Here is a 24,429-nt window from a genome sequence, read left to right on the forward strand (position 1 = left end):
CCGCTTGATCTCTGAAAATAATAGCTGGCTAAAGATTTTATCAAATGATATCTGTTATGGGGTTTATGGAAATTACCATCAAGTGTTTGAGTAACATCTGAGACAGAACACAGAACAAGTGTTCCTACGACTGCATCCACAGAGCCATCATCTAATGGTATAGCTTCTCCTACCTGGTGACAAACAAGATCAACAGAGAATTAAGATCAGAGGATTATAATAGGAAGAATGTCTCACAGTCAAACAAATATGTACCCAGAGGCTGAGCCACTTTGGAGGCAGGGGGTCAAGTGACCCCTATCAAATCTGCAAATTTTTATTCTGTAGGCTTATATTTAGTAATCTCGTTAAAATATCTCATCTTGACCCCATGTCTTCAGTTCAAATGTCATATATGTATTTAAGGTATATATAAGTAAGCATAGGGATGTCAACTGGACACTCTGTCCATGGACGTCCATGTCCAAATTAATATGGACTAATATGGACATGCCCAAATCCGTCCAAAATATTTTGTTGTCCAACTGGACAACGCCCAAATACACCCAAAGACCAATGGACAAGACCAGATGGACATGGGCCGTCCAAATCATTAAAATGTTTAGGATTTTTAATTGGGGAAAAATCATTTTTTTCATTTGGCCGTCACTCTTAACTCTCGATCTCATATCTCTCGATCTCAAGCTCTCCATGACTCAATCTCTCTCGATCTCGAGCTCAAACATGGAGTTTTAATCTAAGTATTTGTTGTTATATATAAAATTTAGAATCTGTATATTTTTTTACATCAAGTGGGCGAACTGGACTCCATGGACAGTCCAACTGGACATGGTCCTATTTGGACATGGACTATTTGGACATGGTCATATTTGGACATGGACTATTTGGACATAGACCTATTTGGACATCAGGACCAAAAACGCCTAAAAAAAAAGCCCATCTGGACATGTCCACTTCCGTCCGGACAGCCCAATTGACATCCCTAAGCATGACCCTTCTAAATACATATCTAGTTCAAACAACTGTATGTACCGCCTGACTTACTCCTTGCATGAATCTAAAGGTTTCAGGTTTCAGTCCGGTTTCTCTAGCAGATTCGCAAGCGTACTTTTCCATTTTCTGATTTGGGTCCATACCGAAAACACAGACGTTTTCATTACTTGCATAGTACTTCAGATTAGGACCTGTACCAACACCAATCTCCAGCACTTTTTCTGCTTTAGCAGTCAGATTATTGAACAGTTTCCTCTTGTAACCGGCGATCTTATCAAATAGCACAAACACAAAACAAGAAACTCAGGTTCTGAAAAAAGTAAATCTCAAATACGGATCAAAGAGTGATAAATCCAAGTCACAAAGACTGACCTCTGCTTCATAAGATCTCATTCCTGTGCTTAAGAACCAAGCAAAAAGCTCCTTGTACCAGTCTGGCCTCTGAGACTGAAATGTTCCTGAAACATCCTAGTGCAGAAAAAAATTAATAATATATTTTCTCCGCATTCAAGTGGCAATGGTTCTCAGAAATATTCTATTCAGAGTACCAAACCTGGCATCTGGAGACCACCTGTTATACCTTTGTCCCAAAGTTCTTTACTTGTAAATCATGTTCGTGTTAGAAGATATTGTTTCTTCTTAAACAAAACATGTGCTCTGCTGATAGAGGATTACTGAATACTTGTTAGAGCAGATGCATTGTTCAGCTTTTCCAGATTAGTCCCTTGTATTATTATGTTTATATATTTAAAACAATTTAGTTAAATATTAAAACTAAGTGCTTTTAAAGACCTATCCAATATAGTATAAACACACTAAACATTATTTATACTTTTGAAAATATTTTTAAATTTTAAAATATATAATCTATATTATTAAAAAAAATTAGCTAAAAATACAAAAATTAAATGTTATTTAATTATTATGGTATGCCGATAACTCGCAAGTAACCCTAAAACCCAAATAGAGATGATGTGTATATAAAATTTTATATGTGTATTATGCAGATAAAAAAATTCACCGGGTGACACAAATGCTGCTAGAAGAAAGATTTAAAAAAAACACCTTGGATCGTGCAGCATGAGGAGAATGGGTGGGAAGAATGGGCTTCCTTGGGCTAGCTGTTCCAAGTAAATGTCTTCTTCCGCATGAACATAAACTTGATGATGAAGAACCTGAAGGAATGTGAATTTTTAGATTGCCCGCACGAACATGATCTCGTGAAGCTCTAATTGCTCTGCGAGGGGAATATGTGAGCAATGACACCAGTGATGAAGGCCTTGAATGCACTTGAGTCTTCATCATCATCATAACGACCATAAGGACCATACAATCTTCACCTTAAACCTCTAGAATTGTCCCCACATTTATAGGAATCTTATCTAGTCTATTTTCTCCTTTTATGTAATAAGATATTGGTGTTGGATACTAGGATACCTCGAATATTTGTGTCACATGCGATAATTCATTCGAGATATCTATTTGGGAAGCTTTGAAGATGGGCTCGGGCTTGGATATCATCATGGGCTGTACGTAAGACACTTAAACCACACAACATCAACATGATAATACACAGTATTTCGACACCACCACTGAAACCAGCTTCCAAGATGCACTCTCTCGTGCTTCAAATTCCTGAAGAGAGATCCCATCAGCAACCGAAAATGATTTAGGTTTTGTTTCGTTCTCTCTGTATATATACATATGTATCTTTCACTGCAATATGTTCTAAAAAATAAGACTCCCTGGTCGCAGCAACTAGGAAGAAAGAAACAAGTGTATGCAACAACCGCATCCACAGAAGCATATCATCAAAAGGTATAAATTCTCCTACCTAGTAACATACAAAGAAGTAACATCAGGGGATTATGAAAATGACTGTGTATATGATGCAAAACAGATATATAACCAACACTTACTCCTTGCTTGAAAGTTGAAACTAAAGTCTTTGGGTTTCTATCCTGCTTTCGCAGCTGCTTTGCGTGTGTACTTCTTCATTTTGGGATTTGGATCCAACCCAAGTAGAGTTAATATTCACATTACGAGCAATATAGTTAATCTCATATTAGGACCTGTCCCAGTCCCAATACAAATCTTCAGCACCTTTTCAGCTTTTGCCGTCAGAGTATCAAACCACCTTAATCTTGAAATCACCAATCACAGCTTTGAGACTATTGTGAAATATCAGTCAAAAGAAGGATACAAAATCCAGCTCATAAGCATACTTACCACTTTCCAATAAGATTGCCTCACTGAGTTAAAAAGACAGGAATTAAACCACTTAATATACCTCCGGCCTCTGCGTATGATGTTCTCATCGAACATCCTGATGCATACCAAACGCTTAACATGCACTATCAATATCTCTTCACTCAGATCAAGAAATAAACTTCCAAGATGCAGTCAAGACCTTATGATAAGTATTGAGATAATGATGTCGCTATTAGATTACATTTAGGCTTATTTCCGCTTTAATGATGGGAACAAAGTTACATTGGGAAATGTTAAGCCAAGAAGGAAACAACAAGGAAAAGAGTAAACCACAATAAAGCTTATTATGTCACGTTCACATATAAAAGTTTTACATAATGGTAAGATAAAACAAACGGACTGTCCTAAATGAAATGAACCTTTGCGTCCGCACCTTTGACCACAAAGCACTGTGAAGAACAGAAGTGATAAAAACGGCAGAAAGAGGAGGACGCAGATAACTTCAAGGAAAGCAAGTATTCTAGGTTGTTAGGAACGAACTTATACTCTCTCAGCTTCAACTTTAATGGTGGTAACATCCCCAAAAAGTTACTTTAGAAAGGTAAAGTCGAGAAGGAAAACACCATTATTGTGTTGTTTTGCTCTGAATGTTTGTTTACGATCTGATGTTGTCTTTTGCGTCAGCATCGGTGCCTCCACCATCCTTTAAGTTGGTATGGTCAACAGCTGATGCGCAAGATTCGTCATCGAGAGGTTCGTTGTTGTCAGTCTCGGTATCTGATTTTCACGAGATGCATTAAATGGATTACTAAAAATGATATGTCAAACGGAATCAAGAAAACAAGGTTGTGAATTTATATCTAAAATCACATCACCTTCCATGTTATCGCCTGAGGCTAAAGGCATTCGCATTATGGCTAATGTCCTTTCACGGAGATCAAGTGCATCAAGAGATTAGAAGTCGCGATTGGTTGGAAGAGCCTTTGGATTTGACCATCCTTTCAAAATGAAACCAGGTTTGTACTCACAACGTCTTGCAATAGAGGAGGGGATCTCCTTCAGACTTTAGCATCCAGTGACATTCAACATCATGAGGCAAGGGGCGTAGCAAACAAAGGGGAGCTTCACCAAACTTGAGCATCCACTAAGATCCAATGTCCTTAGACTAGTGACATATCTAATATAAGGGGGAATCTCCACCAGACTTGAACATCCACTAAGATCCAGTGTCATTAGATTAGTTGCATTCTCAATAGAAGCAGGAAGTTCCACCAGATTTGAGCAAATACTAAGAATCAATTTTTGAAGATTTTTGACATTCCAAGCAGAGGAGGGGAGCGTCTTCAGACTTGAGCATCCACTAAGATCCAATGTATGTAGACTAGTGGCATTTTCAATAGAAGCAGGAAGCTCCATCAGACTTGAGCAATTACTAAGAATCAATTCATGAAGGTTTTTGATGCTCGCAATAAAGGACGAGAATTCTTCCGACTGTGAGAACTTATTGTGATTTTTGATGCTAGTGAAGGACGAGAATTCTGCCGACTGTGAGAACTTACTGTCCTTTACAATAATAGGAGGGAGCTTCTTCAGACTTGAGCATCCACTGAGATCTAACCTCTGAAAATTCTTGGCATTCCACATTAAGGGACTCTGGACCAAACTAGAGAAATTGTCGAGATTAAAAGTCCTGAGACTACTGATGTTCCATATACAAGAAGGGAGACTGACCAAACTTGAGCACCCAGCCAAAAATATCTTGAGATTAGGAATATTCTCAACAGAGGAGGGAATCTCCACCAGATTATTGCAATACTCGATATTCAATATCAAGAGATTAGTTGCATTCCCAACTGAGGAGTGTAGTTCCACTAAACTTGTGCAATAACTGAGATCCAAACTCAAAAGCTTAGTGGCAGTTGAGAGATCAGGAAGCTCTTTCAAGTCTGATGAATGACTCAAATCCATCCACTTGAGATTTTGAAGAGGCTGCCCACACAAATAAAGACATCATACAATGAAACTGCACATGCTGTTTAATAGTGAAAACATTAACAAGAATATACTTAGACAACATGCAACCAAGTTTGAATAAAAGAAAATGTATATATTTCAACAGTGAAAAAAGGGAGACATAATTACTCACTCGAACTCCTTCCCAAAGCTTATTAAGCTTGCTGTTACGCATGTTTAGTTCCACGAGGGACTCTGTAACAAACGTAGAAGGCAAGCATGTCGCCGGAAAGTAATCCCAGTGTAGTAAACTAAGTTTTGGAGATAGATATTTCAGATTTTCTGGTGAGTGTAATTTGCAGTTACCTTTATCATCAAATCTTCTGTAGAATCTTAAAAACTGGAGATTACACATTCTTTTGAAGGTTATTTTGCTTATATTAAATTCTTTGTTGATCTCAGATAAGTCAAGATCCATGCCCACAAGACTTTCACTACCCTGCAAAGGACAAAAGATAAAATAAAAGTCATAAAATGAATTTAGTTTGCAGGGAACAAGACAACACTCAACAAGGAAGGACTAATGTGGAAACTTACTGTTTCATAAGTGAGAACTTGACAAATCTCTCTAGCATCAACCAAAAACTGACGTTTCCAAGGGTCATGAAAAGATTGGCTAAGAACAATATCTCTACCTAGTTGTACTAGCAGATTATGCATCTTTATAAATCCATACTCGCGACATATTAGAGATCTCTCAGCTAAGATGTGAAGCCCATGACTCCAGTTCAAGAATGTCCTCTCCAGATGATCTTCTAGTGTCTGAATGCTTTTAAGATTGAAAAAGCAAGCTATGTAGAGAAATAATTCTTTATCTTCATCGCATAAGGCGTCATAACTAAACCTTAAAATACTCTTGATATCGTCATGAAGCCTACTCTTTAACCTTGGTAATGCATTGATCCACTCATGCTTGGACATTCCCCGGAAGTAGGAGCCCATTATACTTAATCCCAATGGGAGTTTCCCAGAAAGGTTTGTAACTTCCAGCGCAAGCTCCTCAAAACCATCTTTAGGGGAGTTTTGACCAAAAGCGTGCTTGCAGAAGATTTGAAGCGCCTCTTCATCAATTGGATAATCCACCTTGTAAATATGATCGATCCCATGTGCTTTCAAGAGCTTTAGATCTTGCGTTGTAATGATAATTCGACTTCCACGGCCGAACCATTCAGGTTTGTCTGCCATTGCATTTAGTTGGACTAACCGATCCACACCATCAAGAACGATAAGCACTTTCTTTTTTTTCAACCTTTCTTGTGCAACACCCACGTGACCTATCTTCAAGTCCTTATCACTGAGTGTCTTGGATAAAAGTTGTTCCTGTAACTGCAACATGTATGCATAGTTGTCGAGGTAATGTGTAGTATAACCTCCTTTTATACTCTCAATGAAAGCAGTATGTGTGAAGTTACTACAAAGCTTTTCATATAAAGCTCTGGCGATGGTCGTCTTCCCGATTCCCGCAGGACCCCAGATCCCTACCATTCTCACTTCATCACATTCTAGGCTTAACAACGACCGCATCCTTTCCATGTGAGCTCCAATCCCAATTAAGGATTCAAAATAGTTCGATGGAACAGAATCATTCACCACGTTTGAGATGTCAGCAGCAATTTTTTCAATCATCTCCGCTTCACTACACCTGCCAACATAGTCAGATCAAGAACGCATCCATTACACTGTCACGAAGGCTAAGAAGTTGCAAGAAAGTTAGTGGAGATTAAGAGGGCTAACCAGTTGCTAGAATGCTCTCCAGCTATTGTAGCCACTTCCATCAAAGCTTCTCTCCATCTCATAGTGTCCTCCTCTGTTTTACCGTTACAAGTATTTTCAAAGACTTTCCCGAACTCTCCAGCCTGCTTCTTCACATCAGATGGATCGACTTCATAGAAAATGGGCATTACTGTTTGACCAAACTCTCTTCTGCACACAGCAATCTCCACCAACTCGTTCAGGCACCATGTGGAAGAAGCGTAGTTCCTAGAGAGCAAGACTATCGCAACTCTCGACCCTCTGATAGCTTCTATGAGTTTAGGACCGATAGATTTACTCCTCTTGATATCATTATCGATGAACGTGTCGATTCCTCTTCTTTTGAACTCCTTGAGAACGTGACTAAGAAAAGTTGTGCGAACATCTGCCCCGTGGAAGCTTGGAAAGACATCGTGTATCCAGTTGCGAGGCAAAGACGAAGGACAAAGAAGAGCCATGAAATGGATTCAGGATCTCAACTCTCAAGTCAAGTCTTTCTTTGTGTTAATAAATAACTTTAATGTATAGAATGAAAAGGGAGACTTTTATGCCAATCTGTGATGTAGTGCCACAAGGTCAAAAACGAGAAACCTAACAAGGAATTATTGAATTGATTAATAATATAGCAGAGAAAACAGTTTTAAATTTTTTTAGTAAAGTGGTTAAAAAGTTGACTTACATAGTTTTTCTTCCACCACCAACCCCGCAAAAAGGTTGAGACTTGAGAGACTCCACTTCTGGGTAAGCTCACACGGGCTCTTTAGTCTCTCTACTTGATCTATTACTGTAATCTTGGGCCTCTTGTCTAGGTAAGGTTGTTCAGATGAGTTATCTACTTGATTTGTGTAAAGAATCAATCATTAACAAGAAGTTTGACGGGTCACTTAAAACAAACCATTTGCAGATCGTCCAATAGTCGTTTCAAACAACAAGTTTCTTAAAGCAAACCTGGTCACCTTATCTTCTGTAACTTGGCATTGTGATGTTGTTTGTTTTGCTCCTCAAGAGATCTTTATATGTTTGATCACGATTTGATGTCGTCTTTCGCGTCAGCATCGCTGCCCCCATCATCCTTCAAGTTGGTATTGTCAACAGCTGATGCGCAAGCTTGTTGATCACCTAGAGGTTCGCTGTTGTCAGCCTCAGCGTCTGATTTCACACAAAGCATTGAGTGACTTGAGTTGATTTATGTCAAATGGTATCTCAAGAAAACAAGGTTGTGAATTCATTTATCTAAAGAAAAAAACGTCACCTGAAGATAAATCCATTCGTCTTGCTCTTGGTTGCTGTTGCGTGAAGAGATAGATATCAATGTCAAAGAGACAAACAAAGAAACAAGTGGAGAAAAAAAAAAGAGTTTTCAACTTTACCTGCAGTTTTGGCCGGAGAGCTTCCAAAGGCCCTTTTGGGTTTAGTCCCTTTTTGCTGGTTAAAAAATGGCAAATTCAAGCTATTAGTTTCTCCTTTTCTCTTTGGTGTGCATTACTTACTTTAAGTGCTCTTTTGTTAACAGCACACCAAATAAAAAGATACAGTAAAAGAGATTCAAAAGGATAGTTACAAAGGTGAGAGCTAGCCTGCAAAAATCACCTTGCCTAATGCCCCCATTCAGCCAAGTCAAAAAAGGCACGCTTATGGTCCTTGAATGAAACATGAATACACCTCAATCAGCTACCTCAAACGCCTGAAGAGAGATCTCATCTGCAACCGAAAAATGATTTTTTTTTTCTGATACATATTGGATATGGTAAGAGAGATCTCTTCCGTTCTCTTTGTGTATATATACACACTTATGTACCTTCCGCCGTAACATGTTCTAAGGAAATGAAACTTCCTCCTGGTGTGTCAGCAACTCACTTGATTTCTGAAATCACCATAAAATCCTGAAAAGGGTTAGTTTATAATATGTTAATGCAGAAATCAGCTATGATGCTTTTATTACTAGGAAGAAAGAATTACCTTTGAGTGACGTCAGAGACAGAACATAGAACAAGTGTCGCAATGACTGTATCCACGGATGCATTATCTAAAGGTATAGTACCTAGTAAAGGACATGTCCCAATACAAATCCCTAGAAGCTTTTTAATTTTGCCGTCAGTTTATCAAAACCACATTAATCACCAATCACAACTTTGAGACTCTTGTGAAATATCAGTCAAAAGAAGGATGCAAAATCCAGCTCGCAAGCATACATACCTCTTTCCAATAAGATTGCCTCACTGAGTTTAAAATCAACGAGGTAAACCACCTAATATACCTCCGGCCTATGCGTATGATGTTCTCCTGGAACATCCTTATGTACATCTCTTGTGTTACAAAAAGTCACTTAGATCAAGAAGTAAACTTCCAGGTGCAACCAACTTCTGCACTGTCAAGATCTTATGATAAGGATGTCATTAGATTACAGCTAGGTCTATTTCTACTTTAATGGTGGGAACAAAGTGTCATACAAGACTAAAACAAAGCAACTTTGAGTCTGACCACAAAGCACTGTGAAGAAAAGAAGTGATAGAAACGGTAGAAAGAAGAGGACGCTGAGAACTTCAAGGAAAGCAAGTATACTCTCTCAGCTTCAATATTAATGGTGGTAACTGGTAACATCCCTAAACTTACTTTAGAAAGGTCAAGTCAAGTCAAGAAGGAAACACCGTTATTGTTTGTCTCTTGCTCCTCGAGAGATCTGTGAATGTTTCTTCACGATTTGATGTTGTCTTTTGCGTCAGCATCGATGCCTCCACCTGTTAAGATGAATCTCTGTATATTATTATAATCCAACAACCTCAACAAGTTCCTGAATACAAGTTTAGAATCGATTTACAAACTCAGATCAGTACTCAAGAACTATCGGTTAACAAGTTCACTGATCACTCTCATACGACTACCTTAACGGCAATCGCCTCAAGACTCTCTCGTCTCACTTACAAATATGAGAATATAAAATCTAAGCTCCTCAAGCAAAGAACAAACTTATTTAAAATGAATAAATGGCAAAGTCTCTTTGTGAGCTAGAGTCTTTTCCCAACGATCACTCTTCTCTTCTTGCCCGCCTCCACCTCATCATTATTTGAATCCATATTTGCCTCCATAATCCTTTTCCTCTGCTTCTTCTTTGAATAATAAACCTGAAGAGGTGTATCACCACCATCCGTTATGTTGGTATGGTCAACAGCTGATGCGCATGATTGGTCATCGAGAGGTTCTTTGTTGCCAGTCTCGGTATCTAATAGCACATCACCTTCAATGTTATAGCGTGAGATTAAAGCCATTGGCTTCGCTACCCTTGTGTCTTTTGCCCTTCTACGGAAATCAAATTCATGAGGAGGTGGGAACTTGGATTTGGTTGTAAGAGCCGCATGCTTTGACCATCCTCTCAAACTCAAACCATGATGGCCACGAAGATGTTGAATAGAGAAGGGGAGCGTCTTCAGACTTGAGCATCCACTAAGATCCAATGTCTTTAGACTAGTGGCTTTACCAATAGAAGCAGGAAGCTCCATCAGACTTGAGCAATTACTAAGAATCAATTCATGAAGGTTTTTGATGCTCGCAATAAAGGACGAGAATTTTGTCGACTGTGAGAACTTACTGTCCTTTACAACCGGAGGGAGTTTCTTCAGACTTGAGCATCCACTGAGATCTAACCCCTGGAAATTCTTGGCATTCCACATTAAAGGGCTCTGGACCAAACTAGAGAAATTGTCGAGATTAAAAGTCCTAAGACTACTGATGTTCCATATACAAGAAGGGAGATTCACCAAGCTTGAGCACCCAGCCAAAAAAATCTTGAGATTAGGAATATTCTCAACAGAGGAGGGAATCTCCACCAGATTATTGCAATACTCAATATTCAATATCAAGAGATTAGTTGCATTCCCAACTGAGGAGTGTAGTTTCACTAAATTTGTGCAATAACTGAGATCCAAACTCAAAAGATTAGTGGCTGTTGAGAGATCAGGAAGCTCCTTTAAGTCTAAGGAATGATTCAGATCCATCCACTTGAGATTTTGAAGAGGCTGCCCACACAAATAAAGACATCACACAATGAAATTGCACATGCTGTTTAATAGTGGAAACATTAACAAGAAACATATAAGATATTCATCCAATGCCACCAAGAAACATATAATATATACTTCAAGATCAAATGGAAGAGAGAAATAATCACTCACTTGAACTCCTTCCCACAGCTTAGTAAGCTTGCTGTTACGCATGTTTAGTTCTACGAGGAACTCTGTACTAAACCTAGATGGCAAACATGTGGCCGGAAAGTAATCCCAGTGTAGTAATCTAAGTTTCAGAGATAGATATTTCAGATTTTTTGGAGAGTGTAATTTGCAGTTACTTTTATCATCAAATCTGCTGTAGAATCTTAAAAACTGGAGATTACACATTCTTTTGAAGGTTATTTTGCTTATATTTAATTCTTTGTTGATCTCAGCTAAGTCAAGATCCATGCCCACAAGACTTTCACTACCCTGCAAAGGACAAAAGATGAATTAAGAGTAGAGATGGTTAGTCATAAAATGAATTTAGTTTCCAGGGGACAAGGACTAATGTGAAAAACACTTACTGTTTCATTAGTGAGCACTTCACAGATCTCTCTAGCATCAAACAAAAATTGACGTTTTCCAGGCTCATGAACAATATCTCTACCTAGTTGTACTAGCAGATTATGCATCTTTATAAATCCATACTCACGAGATATTAGAGATCTTTCAGCTAAGATGTGAAGCCCATGACTCAAGTCCATGAACGTCTTCCCAAGAAAATCTTCTAGTGTCTGAATGCTTTTAAGATTGAAAAAGCAAGCTATGTAAAGAAATAAATCTTTATCTTCATCACATAAGGCGTCATAACTAAACCTTAAAATACTCTTGATATCGTCATGAAGCCTACTCTTTAACCTTGGTAATGCATTGATCCACTCATGCTTGGACATTCCCCGGAAGTAGGAGCCCATTACACTTAACCCCAACGGGAGTTTCCCAGAGAGATTTGTAACTTCCAGCGCAAGCTCCTCAAAACCATCTTTAGGGGAGGTCTGACTAAAAGCATATGTGCAAAAGATTTGAAGCGCCTCTTCATCAATTGGATAATCCACCTTGTAAATATGGTCGATCCCATGTGCCTTTAAGAGTTTTAGATCTTGTGTTGTAATGATAATTCGACTTCCCATGCCAAACCATTCAGGTTTGTCTGCCATGGCTTTTAGCTGGACTAACCGATCCACATCATCAAGAACGACAAGTACTTTCTTGTTTTTCAACCTTTCTTGTGCAACACCCAAGTGACCTATCTTCAACTCCTTATGACTGAGTGTCTTAGACAGAAGTTGTTCCTGTAACTGTAACTTGTAAGCATAATTGTCGAGGTAATGTGTAGTATAACCTCCTTTTATACTCTCCATAAAAGCAGTATGCGTGAAGTTACTACAAAGCTTTTCATATAAAGCCCTGGCGATGGTCGTCTTGCCAATTCCCGCAGGACCCCAGATCCCTACCATTCTAACTTCATCACATTCTAGGCTTAACAAGGACCGCATCTTTTCCATGTGAGCTCCAATCCCAACTAAAGATTCAAAATAGTTCGATGGAACAGAATCATTCACCACATTTGAGACATCAGCCGCAATTTTTTCGATCATCTCAGATTCACTTCGCCTAACAACAAAGTCACGTCAAAATGGATCACAAAGTAGATTCTGGGCATAGACAAGTGAAATATGATGTGGATCACAAGATCCCAAATTTTAGGATTTATATATATATATATATATTAACTTCCTCTAAACTGTTGGAAACAATTTTATTCTTTTCTATATTGCCTATAGCCCTTATATTTACATTACAGCCATGATGAATCCACTAAATTGTCATGAAGGCTAAGCAGTTTCAAAAAAAAAAAGGTAGTTGATAATTCAAGAGGGCTAACCAGTTGCGAGAATGCTCTCCAGCTATTGTGGCCACTTCCGCCAAAGCTTCTCTCCATCTCCTAGTGTCCTCCTCTGTTTTACCGTTACAAGTATTTTCAGAGACTTTCCCGAACTCTCCGGCCTGCTTCTTCACATCAGATGGATCAACATCATAGAAAACGGGCATCACTGTTTGACCGAACTCTGTTCTGCACTCAGTAATCTCCACCAACTCGTTCAGGCACCATGTGGAAGAAGCGTAGTTCCTGGAGAGCAAGACGATCGCAACTCTCGACCCTCTGATAGCTTCTGTAAGTTTGGGACCGATAGATTTGCTCCTCTTGATGTTATTATCGATGAACGTGTCGATTCCTCTTCTTCTGAACTCCTTGAGAACGTGACTAAGAAACGTTGTGCGAACGTCTGCCCCGTGGAAGCTTGGAAAGACATCGTGTATCCAGTTGCGAGGCAAAGACGAAGGACAAAGAAGAGCCATGAAAAGGGAGACTTTTATGCCAATCTTTGATCTAGTATTACAAAGTAAAGACGAGCAACCTTACAAGGATTTATTGAATTGATTAATAATATAGCAGAGAAAACAGTTTTAAATTTTTTTTAATCAAGTGGTTAAGAAGTTGACTTACATGGTTTTTCTTCCACCATTAACCCCGCAAAAAGGTTGAGACTTGAGAGACTCCACTTCTGGTAAGCTCACACGGCCTCTTTAGTCTCTCTACTTGATCTATTACTGTAATCTTGGGCCTCATGTCTAAGCAAGGTATGGGTTAACTAGTTGATTTGTGTAAAGAATCAAAATCATTAACAAGAAGTTTGATGGGTCACTTAAAGCAAACCATTTGCAAATCGTCCAATAGACGTTTCAAACAACAAGTTTCTTATGGTGATACAGATTTGATGATGCCCAAGTATGGATAATGTAAAGAGACAACCTTTGCAACAGCTGATGCGCAAGCTTTTTGTTCATCTAGAGGTTCGGTGTTGTCAGCCTCGCCATCTGATTTCACACAATGCATTGGGTGACTTGAGTTGATTTATGTCAAACGGCATCTCAAGAAAAAAAGGTTGTGAATTCATTTATCTAAAAAAAAACCGTCACCTGAAGATAAAGCCATTCGTCTTGCTCTTGGTTGGCTGTTTGCGTGAACAGATAGATATTAATAACAAAGAGAAACAAAGAAACAAGTGGAAACAAAGAGAGTTTTCAACTTTACCTGCAGTTTTGGCCGGAGAGCTTCCAAAGGCCCTTTTGGGTTTTGTCCCTTTTTGCTGGTTAAAAATGGCAAATTCAAAGCTATTAGCTTCTTTTTTTTTTGCTGTGCATTACTTTTAAGTGCTATGTTGTAAAATGCACACCAAATATAAAATAAAAGAGATTCACAAGGATAGTTACAAAGGTGTGAGCCTGCAAGAATCACCTTGCCTAATGCCCAAACAGCCGAGTCAAAAAAAGGCACGCTCATGGTCCTCGAGTGAAACATGAATACATCTGAATCAGCTTTCTCTGATGTATCATGGTAGATAACAGTATTAAAACTAATAGTTCTATTTTATCAAATGGTGAAAAGACTAAGCTACCTTAGATTGAAATGAAAGGGACTCTTCTTAGGCAACAACAATCCTCCATACTTTTTTCTTGATGGCATTTTCCTAGAGTAATCCCAACAATAGCTCCGGATCATAACTATTAAACAATGTATGTCCCTCAAGGACTCAAACTAAAAAAAAAAACAAGATATTACCTCACACACTCAAATGATGGCTGTTTATGACTCTCCATATTCATCGTTTTGTTCAGCTGAAGTATATCATCAACAACAAGTGATTCGAAATGCAGAGTCTACTCTCGTTTTCAAAACGGAATCATATCTATCTACGTCGAAATCGAATGCAAACTCTAAATCACACTTTGAAATTTCCATTAACAATCGGTTCATAATCATACTCCGCACATGAATTGATCAATCAGATAAAGAATTCAACAAGAACCGGAAGCAGATTTTAGTGAGACTATGTACTTGAAATGAAAAGTTGGATGAGGAACGCCGGTTAACCGTCAGGAGATCCCGACGAGAACAGGGCCAGATGCGACCTGGTTTAGTATTTGAGCTTCCACGTTCGACGATGATGATGATGATTGACGACGACGATGCCTCTCAGCTTAACGCAGCAACTAGCAAGTGATTCTCTCCGGCGAAGCGATTTGGGCTTTAATGGGCCTACTATTTCAATTTACTCTTCTGGATCACGTTCCAATTGTAGTCGCCATTACTCTGGATTTGTAAAGTTGGGCTTGAAAATGGTTGTGATTTGTAAAGCAAAGTTAGTAATATAAATCGTGTACCTTTTACTCTTTTTAATTAAATAGCTTTCAAGAAAGGCAAATCAAGTTGCAGATACTTTGGCGAAGGCTCCCATTCCAAATAATAGTTTGTTTCTTTTTTACTTTTATGTACCAAGGGTGATTACAGTTCCTCTACATGAGAATTATATACACTCACGTTAAAGTTAATAAAATCAGTCGTTATAAAAAAATAATTAAATAGCATTCAAATGAAATTATAAAATTTAAAAATGAATAATTTGACATGTGAATGTTGCATCTAGATTTAAATACTAACTACGAAAATAAACAAATTTGGATAATTTGACATATGAATGTTATATCTAGATTTAATTGACCAGTTATTCCTAGAAATAAATGAGTTTTTAAACATTCTATAGAAAATTATATTGGTCGTTTTTTCTTATATGCTATTTTATGATTAAAAAAAAATTGTGCTATCTCAAAATAATTTTCTAAATAATATATAACAAACTTGAGTTAGCCAATTTATTGTCAATTGGTTTAACTTAAAAATGAATGATGATCCACATTTAACATGATACTAGACTCAGATTTCATCATGTCCCATTACTCCAATCTGAAAAATAAAGATTCAAGTTATTATATCTTTTCGTGATCAGCCAAAGTTCGTGAGCAATCTAACAATCATTTGTATAAATGGTTCACTTCTTTAATGTGTTCTTTCTAAATCTTGTCTTGGTTGGTATTTGGTTTTCGTAAACGTATTTTGGTACACCAAAACCGGTCAAAACTGAAATCAGTCAAAAGGGCGGGCCCACTTTTTATGATAAGTGCCTTTCTATCCATTATGGTTTGTGTCTGCGCAGACCAAATCAAAGTGTGCGGTTTAAAGTACGATGATGACAAGTAACATTCGTTGTCTAAAATAAACGATAAAGATAAGTAAGAATCAAATGCATTGCATCTGGCGTAGGTTCCTCCACACGTCATCTACTTTTGTCATTCCAAGCTAACGTAATCTTAATCTCTCTTTATATCCTTTCCTAAAATCATCAAATAATACAAACCAGTTTTTGTTTATTAGTTAGTATAATGTTAGTGTTTCAAAAAAAAAAGAGTTAGTATAATGTAAATCAACTCCATGACTTCGCCTATCATACGCTGGAACAGCTCCATTTTATAGTTAAACATTGTTTTCATTTCACATTCATATATGGGTCTTTCTAGTTAATATTTTACAATTTTCATGTGCGAGATAAACTTTCCAAGTACATCTCTTTTCACCACTAAAACTGGAACATACTAGCCTGACGATGATGGTTCGAGATCTCGTCTTGGTTAACCTGTAGATCTCCGAACCATCCAGACTCGTTCATGCCGTTCAAATCAGGATGATGAAGATCGAACGGTGTTAAAATGTGAGAAATGGGTCCCATATAATCCATTTCTAGCAAATGAGCAAGCGAACACGTTCTTGGAAGTTTTGTCGACGTCATCATCATTATCTCTTCCTCATTTCTTCTCCCTGCTAACGTCTCATCAATTTGTACTTCATCCATGAAACCTTCTTTCTCATCTAGAAGCTTCCCTGCTCCTTTCTTCTTGTATATTCTACATAGTACCCATTCATCTAACTGCACAAAAATAAAAAACGATGTTTAACAAACAGTTTATAAAATAAACACATGAGTTGTTGTAGCTTTGTTTTCGCTGCTTACCCTCATCGACCCGTTACGTTTTGTTGATGCTTTACGTGAATCATGGAGACGGTACTCGTGCATGATCCAATCAGTTTTGATCCCTTTGGGAGGTCGGCCTTTGTAGAAAACGAGAGCTTTCTTGACACCCACGTTTCTCGAACCACTGTGAATTGCTTTGTCTGTACCGGTTGCTTTCCAATAACCGGAAACAGCAGCCCGGTTTGGCCTGACTCCGTTCGGATACTTTCGCTCTCTCGGGCTGAAGAAATACCATTCATTTTCTCCAAACTCTGTTTTCTCTGTTCATATTCACAATGAAAAGCAAGTAAAAGAGTTAACATCAACGACAAAGCCAGAAATATTGACATATTCAACTGAGAATATAAATAACCGGGTCGAACCGGGTAACTGCCATGGGTCGAATTTGTAGATATCTACTTCTGGGATGATGGAGACAGGGCATGGCTTAGACATGGTCTGGTTTCGGAGATAGTAAACGATGAGCTCTTCATCGGTAGGATGAAATCGGAAACCTGGAGGGAGTGTAGTAGAATTGGAGTTTGTTTCCATGATCTTATAGGACAACTAGAAGAATTTTAATGAAGTGTGTTTTTTTTTGTTGTGTTTGATGTTTTCAAGGTTTATGAAATTTTAGAAAGGCGAGAAGGTTGGGTTTATATTCTTGAGCTTTATGTCGTTTAGCGTGCGTCACTTCTTTCTTATTGGTTGGTACGTTGCCATTTAAATACTAGCAACTACTCTTTTCCTTGGAATGTCCTGTTCATTATCTCTAGTCGCCTATTGCTTTTCATTTATATTAAAAAAAAATTGAATTGGTCATCTAGAGCAGTCACGGTTAAACAGCTTAAAACGGAAATGAGTTAACTAATGTTTTATTTCATGATAAGCATGTGATCTACCAATTAAAAGGATTACTCGACCCTAAATAAGCATTTTATATGGTAACGAATTCAGGTTTTACTTTAATGGAACAGTTATTTAAGGGGTCTTCTTCGTAGAAAAGAGAGATATGACATAACTGGGTGTACTTTACTTGACCAGTAATTTGTTTGGTTGCATTGTATCGGCTCTAGTATTAGTATTTAGGTGAATCTCCACTTCAAGCAGAAGTATATTCCTCTAAGCAATCCGAAGATTAGTCCCAAGCTACTTCCAGCTGGAAGATGAAAGAGTGTGGCTTCCTAACGTTTCCAGAACATATTCGACGAGATCAGGATATGCTATAGCGAAGCTCTTCAACGGAAGTGACTCTGATATGGGCTTTGATTGGAAGAAGTGTGTCTGGCAGGTTGACACATCCCCAAAACTCAAGCATTTTCTCTGGAAATCCAACAGCAAGGCTCTTCCAGTTGGCGCTCTCCTTCAGAGTAGAGGTCTGTCTGTTGAGGCTACTTGTCGACGTTGTGGGGCTGTAGAGACAGAGGTTCATGTGTTACTACACTGCCCCTATGCTGCCCATGTTTGGGAACTGATTCCTGGTCTCCATAAACCTCCACAAGACATTGAGTCAATCGCTCAACTGCTCCAACACTGTCGTAGGATGGTCTCACTCCCCCCGACGGGTTTAGGATCAACGCCACTGTATCCTTGGGTTCTATGGACCCTTTGGACGAACAGAAACAAACTGCTCTTTGAGAACTCAACCTTCTCACAGAAAAGTGCAGTCCTGAAAGCCATTCAGGATGCTAGAGCCTGGAAGGCTGCTCAGACCCATGTCGAAAAGCCCTTCATACCACACTATGTGGTCCCTTTCTCTTCTATACCAACTGTTAATTCTTATATGTGGTTTTCATTCTCAGATGCAGCATGGGATTCCACTTCAGGTAATTGCGGTTTGGGCTGGCAACTCCGGGACTCCACGGACGTATGCGCAGAGCAAGGTTCCTCTCACCGACGTTTTGTTTCCTCCGCTCTTGTGGCAGAGGCACTAGCGGTTAAAGCTGCAATGATGGCATCTATCTCTTCTCAGGTCTGCAGTCTTCGTGTTTACTCAGACTCAAAGTCTCTCATCAAGCTCTTGAAGTTTCAGGAACAGGTTGTGAGCTTGAAAGGCGTGTTATTTGATATCTCGTATCTGGCTCGCTCTTTTGAATCTATCTCGTTTTGTTTTGTACCGCGTTTAGCAAACTCTGTTGCTGATTCCATTGCGAAAACAGCTTTGTATGATCTCCATTCCTCTGTTCTTGTTACAGAGTAACTGTTCTGTTTTAATCAAATGAATTTCGTCCAAAAAAAAAAGCAGAAGTATATTCCTCTATTCTATTTCCCTAAATATTCGTTCTTCATTCATCTTCATTGCTTTCAGATCCTATCTTTGTCTACCCTATCCATATTATATAAGCCCACAATCAAAAGTCATGTACAACGTTATTATTATTTGCACCACTACATAGTTTATTATAATGACAAAAGATGCATGAACACCCAACTTTACGGGGGAATAGCCGTCCATATTGCATTGCATGCATATACTACATACATACTTTAGTATTTTTTTTTTTGATCAAACACTTTAGTATTTTCTTTTACTTTCGTTTCTTGTAAATCATTTTGATTCCGTCTAGTTCGAAATATTAAACTGACTGCTAAAATTTAATTTATCTTTTTTTTTGTTTGAAAAAATCAAGATCGTAAATCATATTTGAAAACTATCATTTTTATTGAATTTATATCTAAAAGTCTATGGGTTGTCCTTTTTGTTGTTTATCAAAAAGTAGAAGAGCTAAATATAAGGAAATTGCTTTCTATATAGTTCAAAAAAATTATAATTCATTTGATAGTTAAATGCCCTAACTTTCATCTATAGTGTATGTATATTATATAATAATGTTATATTATCCTTCAATTCAAACCATGTAATCTGTTGAAAATTATTTATTACAATAAATATTAGACAAATGAGTTAATAAATTGTGGCTCTCATTGATGCACGTATTTAATTTTTTCTTCTTCTTTCTCTTCTTGTCAAATTTCTTTTTCTTATACATACAAAGACATACATCTTTGTCCACTTTCTCTCAATCACCTCAACATGTATAACCAACAATATCATCACCACCAATGTTCATCGTTGCCACCGCATTCGCTCCGTTATCGTCGCGATCATTGTTTTATCACCTCTCAACGTTTTCTATTCTCTCTTCCACTTACAGGGCAACAACAAAATTTATTCGTCTACCGCCATAAGATGCATCTTCTTCTTTTGTTGACGTCAGATTCACCTATTCTCCATCACCATCAATTACTACTTTACTTAAAATTTTGATTTAAGAAGATGATCTTTTTTTATATGATTTATGTTTGTTATTATCCGCACATCGACACCACCACCAATTATTTTATTGATGACATTGTTTTCTCTCGACCACCACTATGGCTCCTCACCTTCGCCGTTTTATTTTCTTCCTTCACTATCTATCAGCTTCACCTCCGCGTCATTCTATTTACAGTGTATTATTTATTTTGTTTTATTTTATTTGGCATACATAAAATAGAAATGTATTTTACTGTAAACAAACATGTCTTATATATTGTTACTAGGTGTTTTCCTGCACCATGTGCAGTAAAAAAATTTTAAAATATTTTCTAACAGATAAATATAAATTATATTTATTTTTTTATTAATATTATAAATTTGGTTTTTATTATTAATATTTTAATATAAATTTGATTTAACTGAACATTAAAATTAAGGTAAAAAACAATTTTGTTTATTTTGAAATATATTTAAGAATATGCATGTATATATTTAAAATTATAATCTTGGGTAGTTTTCTATCTATTTATTTTAATTAAATATATTAAATAAATATGTAAAATTGCATAATTGTCAAAAATTAAAATTAAACAATATTTATAAAATCTGTAGATATATATATATATAAGAAACTAATGATTTTACGATTTAATTTGATTTTATGATTTAATTTTATAATTTTATAAAAATATGTATATATTTTGAAATATTTTTAATTTAAATGATATTTCAAAATTTGAAATTCCATAATTGAATACATTTATTTTAATGATGATTTATGAGTTATTACCATATTTTTAAAAAGTCCAAAATATAAATCACACAATAAATGTAATACATGAGTTATTACCATATTTTAAAAAGTTTACCAAAAATATAAATTAACATTAAATATAATTGTCCATGTCATATTAATCTATAAGACATGTCATCAATTTTAGTAGCCATGTCATATTATTTTTGTGAAAATGATTGTAGAAGACATGTGGCAAAAATCACTTCTCAAATATAGTCTAGGGGATGAAAATTTCATAATTGTCAAAAATTAAAATTAAAAAATATTTATAAAATCTGTAGATATATATAAGAAACTAATGATTTTACGATTTAATTTGATTTTATGATTTAATTTTTGTAATTTTCTAAAAATATGTATATATTTTTGAAATATTTTTAATTTAAATGATATTTCGAAATTTGAAATGCCATAATTGAATATATTTATTTTAATGATGATTTATGAGTTATTACCATATTTTTAAAAAGTCTAAAAATATAAATCGAAAATAAATGTAATATATGAGTTATTACCATATTTTAAAAAGTTTACCAAAAATATAAATTACCATTAAGTATAATTGTCCATGTCATATTAATCTATAAGACATGTCATCAATTTTAGTAGCCATGTCATATTATTTTTGTGAGAATGATTGTAGAGAAGACATGTGGCAAAAATTGTCTATGTCATATTAATCTATAAGACAAGTCATCAATTTTAGTAGCCATGTCATATTATTTTGTGAGAATGATTGTAGAGAAGACATGTGGCAAAATCACTTCTCAAATATAGTCTAGAGGATTGTATCAGAGAAAATGACACGTAGAATAGATATGTAGCATGATAGGTATTTTGTTTGTTGTTACTCCACTTGTAATTACATTGGCACTACCATATGTTATTATATCGCTGCCACCTTTTTCAACTCCATCTAGTCACACATAGTCTTCTCACCTTCTTTAAATGTTGCAATGTAATATTATATTGCTCTATTATATTTGACGAATGTATTATAAAATTTTGATTTTACAGTGAATAAACATGTATTATGTTCTAAAATTGTATCATTGATATGAATAGTAGTTTATGCATTAACCACACTGACACAAGTTATTTGAAAATTCAATTTTATTATTGAGTTAACCACATTCATACAAATGATTTCAATACACAATTCTATTCTACTTTCTATTTTATATAGTATAGTTTAATATTACAAAATAGTATATATCATTTTAGATTTTAATTCTATTTAAAATATTATAATTTTATCTAAAATATTATAATTATTTGTTATAGTTTATATTTGGGTTACGTTTACTGATTAGAGTTTGGGGTTAATTATTTAGGGATCAAGGGTTTAGGTTAGATTTGGGGTATTGTTTAGTATTTAGATTTGGGGTATTGAACCATAAAGACTTCTTCCTGTAACTCCCCGTGAAAAAAAGCGTTCTTGACATCGAGCTGAGTAATGCCCCAGTTCTTTGTAGTAGCAACAGCCAAGACAATACGAATGGTAGAGGTTCTCACAACCGGGCTAAAGGTCTCCAAGAAGTCAACACCTTCTTCCTGGTTGAACCCCTTCGCAACCAACCGGGCTTTGAGTTTGTTGAGGCTCCCATCTGCATTAAGCTTGACAGTAAAGACCCATCGACAGCCAAGGATATTCATATCAGCAGTAGCAGGTTTGAGTGTCCAAGTATGATTCTTGTAGATAGACTCAAGTTCGTCAAGCATGGCTTGTCTCCAACCGGGATGAGCAAGAGCTTCAGCAATGGTTTTAGGAAGAGACGGGATTGTAGTACTTGCTACCAACGCATATCGAGGATTTGGTTTCCTGATTCCATCTCGTGAGCGCGTAGTCATAGGATGAGAGTTGCGTGGAGCAGAGTCCTCTGTTCTTACTTCCTCATGAGCAACAGTGGATTGAGGTAGAGCCTCTGAAACGTCAAGAGGAGGAGAACCAGAGGGACTAGATGATGGTGAAACTTCAGTTTCCGGTTGGAGAGGAGACAGAGATGGAGTAGCTGGTGGTGAAAGAGAGTGAGATGGCGTAGAAGGCGGATCACTCTGCAGCACTCCCATCTCAGGATATGTAGAGACAATAGGTGGGACTGTCGGAAGATAGGAAGGTCGAACTTGTGGAGGAGTACCTTCCTGCCATGCCTGAAGAAGACCAGACTTGTATTGACCAGCTAAATGCTTATATTTGCCATTAAAAGGAAATGACTCTTCATCAAAAATGACATGGCGACAGATGTAGACACGGCCAGTTGGTGGGTAAAGGCAACGATAGCCTTTGTATTGAGGATGGTAACCAAGAAACACACATTGAAGAGACCGGGGCTCAAACTTGTGTTGCGTATACGGCCGCAAACATGGATAACATCCAGAACCAAAGACACGTAGAAAAGAGTAATCTGGTGACTTCTTAAACAGCTTCTCATACGGACTCTTGTGAGACAAGGCAGCAGAAGGGATCAAATTGCTGATAAAGTTTGCGGAGTAAAACGCCTCGACCCAATATCTGAGTGGTGTGTGACTGTCGTATAACATAGAGAGACCCAACTCAGTAAGATGACGGTGCTTTCTCTCGGCAAGACTGTTTTGTTGAGGAGTTGAAGGACACGAGATCAGATGAATGATGCCATTGTCGCGTAGATGACTCCGGAATCTGTTACTCATAAATTCACCGCCACCATCGCTTTGAAAAACCTTAATCTTCTTACTGAACTGGTTTTCAACTTGTTTTTGAAAAGCAATAAACACATCACAAAAGTCGGATTTTGCTTTGAGAGGAATCAACCATGAGAACCGAGAGAAGTTATCAATAAAGATAGCATAATATTTGAATCCTTGGACTGACATAATAGGAGAAGGACCCCATAGATCACAATGTATACGATCTAATGGTTCCATAACAACAGACTCTGAAATGAAAAACGGTAACTGAGAACTCTTTCCCATCTGGCAAGGCTCACAGATGGGAGTGGTGATGCTCTTATTGACTACTATTGCCTTGCTGTGACGAAGTTGCTGGAGAAGTTGGAAGTTTGCGTGCCCCAAACGTCTATGCCACACCATGTCACTTGCTGCGCATTGTCTGTTTGAAAAGAAAGACACAAACTTCTGCGTCTCCAACAAGTAAAGACTCTTATGTCGTGGTTCTTTGGTCACCACTTTCTGAGTATCCAGGTCAATCACATACACAGCATTAGCATCAAAGAAAACCCCACAAGGGTAATCATCACAGAGTTTCGAGATTGATAATAATGACTTCTGTAATTTTGGACAAACCAGAACATCTTTTAGAGGGATACTACCTGTCGGAGTGGTGAGTGTAGTAGACCCGACATGAGTGATGGGAACAAAGGAACCATCAGCAACCATCACATTTTCTGGACCGTTGTATGCAACCACGTTCGTGAGAGGAGTTGGATTCGGTGTCATGTGAGCAGAAGCGCC

General features: G+C 37.2%; 4 protein-coding genes across 15 annotated transcripts; all 4 read right to left on the reverse strand.

Moving 5' to 3' along the window:
- Positions 1-3: 3 nt before the first annotated feature.
- LOC130502184 (uncharacterized) lies at positions 4-2,399 on the reverse strand (the record flags this gene model as incomplete). Its single annotated transcript, XM_056996912.1, has 5 exons — positions 2,059-2,399; positions 1,366-1,461; positions 1,045-1,263; positions 77-173; positions 4-11 (listed from the first exon to the last, which is right to left on the reverse strand). Coding segments are annotated over exons 1-5 (684 nt in total), but the record flags the coding sequence as incomplete, so codon positions are not given.
- A 1,096-nt stretch (positions 2,400-3,495) lies between these two features.
- LOC108817176 (disease resistance protein TAO1) lies at positions 3,496-7,427 on the reverse strand. 4 transcript variants are annotated; one of them, XM_018589812.2, is made up of 6 exons: positions 6,952-7,427; positions 5,755-6,859; positions 5,524-5,656; positions 5,351-5,412; positions 4,080-5,193; positions 3,496-3,981 (listed from the first exon to the last, which is right to left on the reverse strand). In XM_018589812.2, the coding sequence occupies exons 1-5, from the start codon at positions 7,425-7,427 to the stop codon at positions 4,270-4,272; spliced, it is 2,700 nt and encodes an 899-aa protein (XP_018445314.1). In that variant the 3' UTR covers positions 3,496-3,981; positions 4,080-4,269. The 4 variants fall into 4 exon arrangements, with proteins under 4 accessions (XP_018445314.1, XP_018445311.1, XP_018445316.1 ...); XM_018589809.2 differs by having other exon boundaries at positions 5,351-5,656; XM_018589814.2 differs by lacking the exon at positions 3,496-3,981 and having other exon boundaries at positions 4,891-5,236.
- A 243-nt stretch (positions 7,428-7,670) lies between these two features.
- LOC108817174 (disease resistance protein TAO1) lies at positions 7,671-14,365 on the reverse strand. 9 transcript variants are annotated; one of them, XM_018589796.2, is made up of 14 exons: positions 14,317-14,365; positions 14,113-14,167; positions 13,998-14,032; positions 13,525-13,895; positions 12,901-13,435; positions 11,540-12,629; positions 11,139-11,444; positions 9,583-10,982; positions 8,929-9,332; positions 8,768-8,833; positions 8,560-8,670; positions 8,340-8,394; positions 8,222-8,255; positions 7,671-8,118 (listed from the first exon to the last, which is right to left on the reverse strand). In XM_018589796.2, exons 4-8 carry the CDS (start codon positions 13,541-13,543, stop codon positions 9,975-9,977), a joined length of 2,958 nt encoding a protein of 985 aa, XP_018445298.1. In that variant the 5' UTR covers positions 13,544-13,895; positions 13,998-14,032; positions 14,113-14,167; positions 14,317-14,365; the 3' UTR covers positions 7,671-8,118; positions 8,222-8,255; positions 8,340-8,394; positions 8,560-8,670; positions 8,768-8,833; positions 8,929-9,332; positions 9,583-9,974. The 9 variants fall into 9 exon arrangements, with proteins under 9 accessions (XP_018445298.1, XP_018445299.1, XP_018445295.1 ...); XM_018589797.2 differs by having other exon boundaries at positions 8,929-9,337; XM_018589793.2 differs by having other exon boundaries at positions 8,929-9,010; positions 9,166-10,982.
- A 1,987-nt stretch (positions 14,366-16,352) lies between these two features.
- On the reverse strand, positions 16,353-17,550 carry LOC108817178 (NAC transcription factor 29). The gene is made up of 3 exons (XM_018589816.2): positions 17,308-17,550; positions 16,925-17,205; positions 16,353-16,840 (listed from the first exon to the last, which is right to left on the reverse strand). Exons 1-3 carry the CDS (start codon positions 17,474-17,476, stop codon positions 16,493-16,495), a joined length of 798 nt encoding a protein of 265 aa, XP_018445318.1. The 5' UTR covers positions 17,477-17,550; the 3' UTR covers positions 16,353-16,492.
- Positions 17,551-24,429: the final 6,879 nt, after the last annotated feature.

This window comes from Raphanus sativus, unplaced genomic scaffold (genome assembly GCF_000801105.2).
Source record: "Raphanus sativus cultivar WK10039 unplaced genomic scaffold, ASM80110v3 Scaffold0427, whole genome shotgun sequence".
NCBI classification, from domain to species: domain Eukaryota; kingdom Viridiplantae; phylum Streptophyta; class Magnoliopsida; order Brassicales; family Brassicaceae; genus Raphanus; species Raphanus sativus.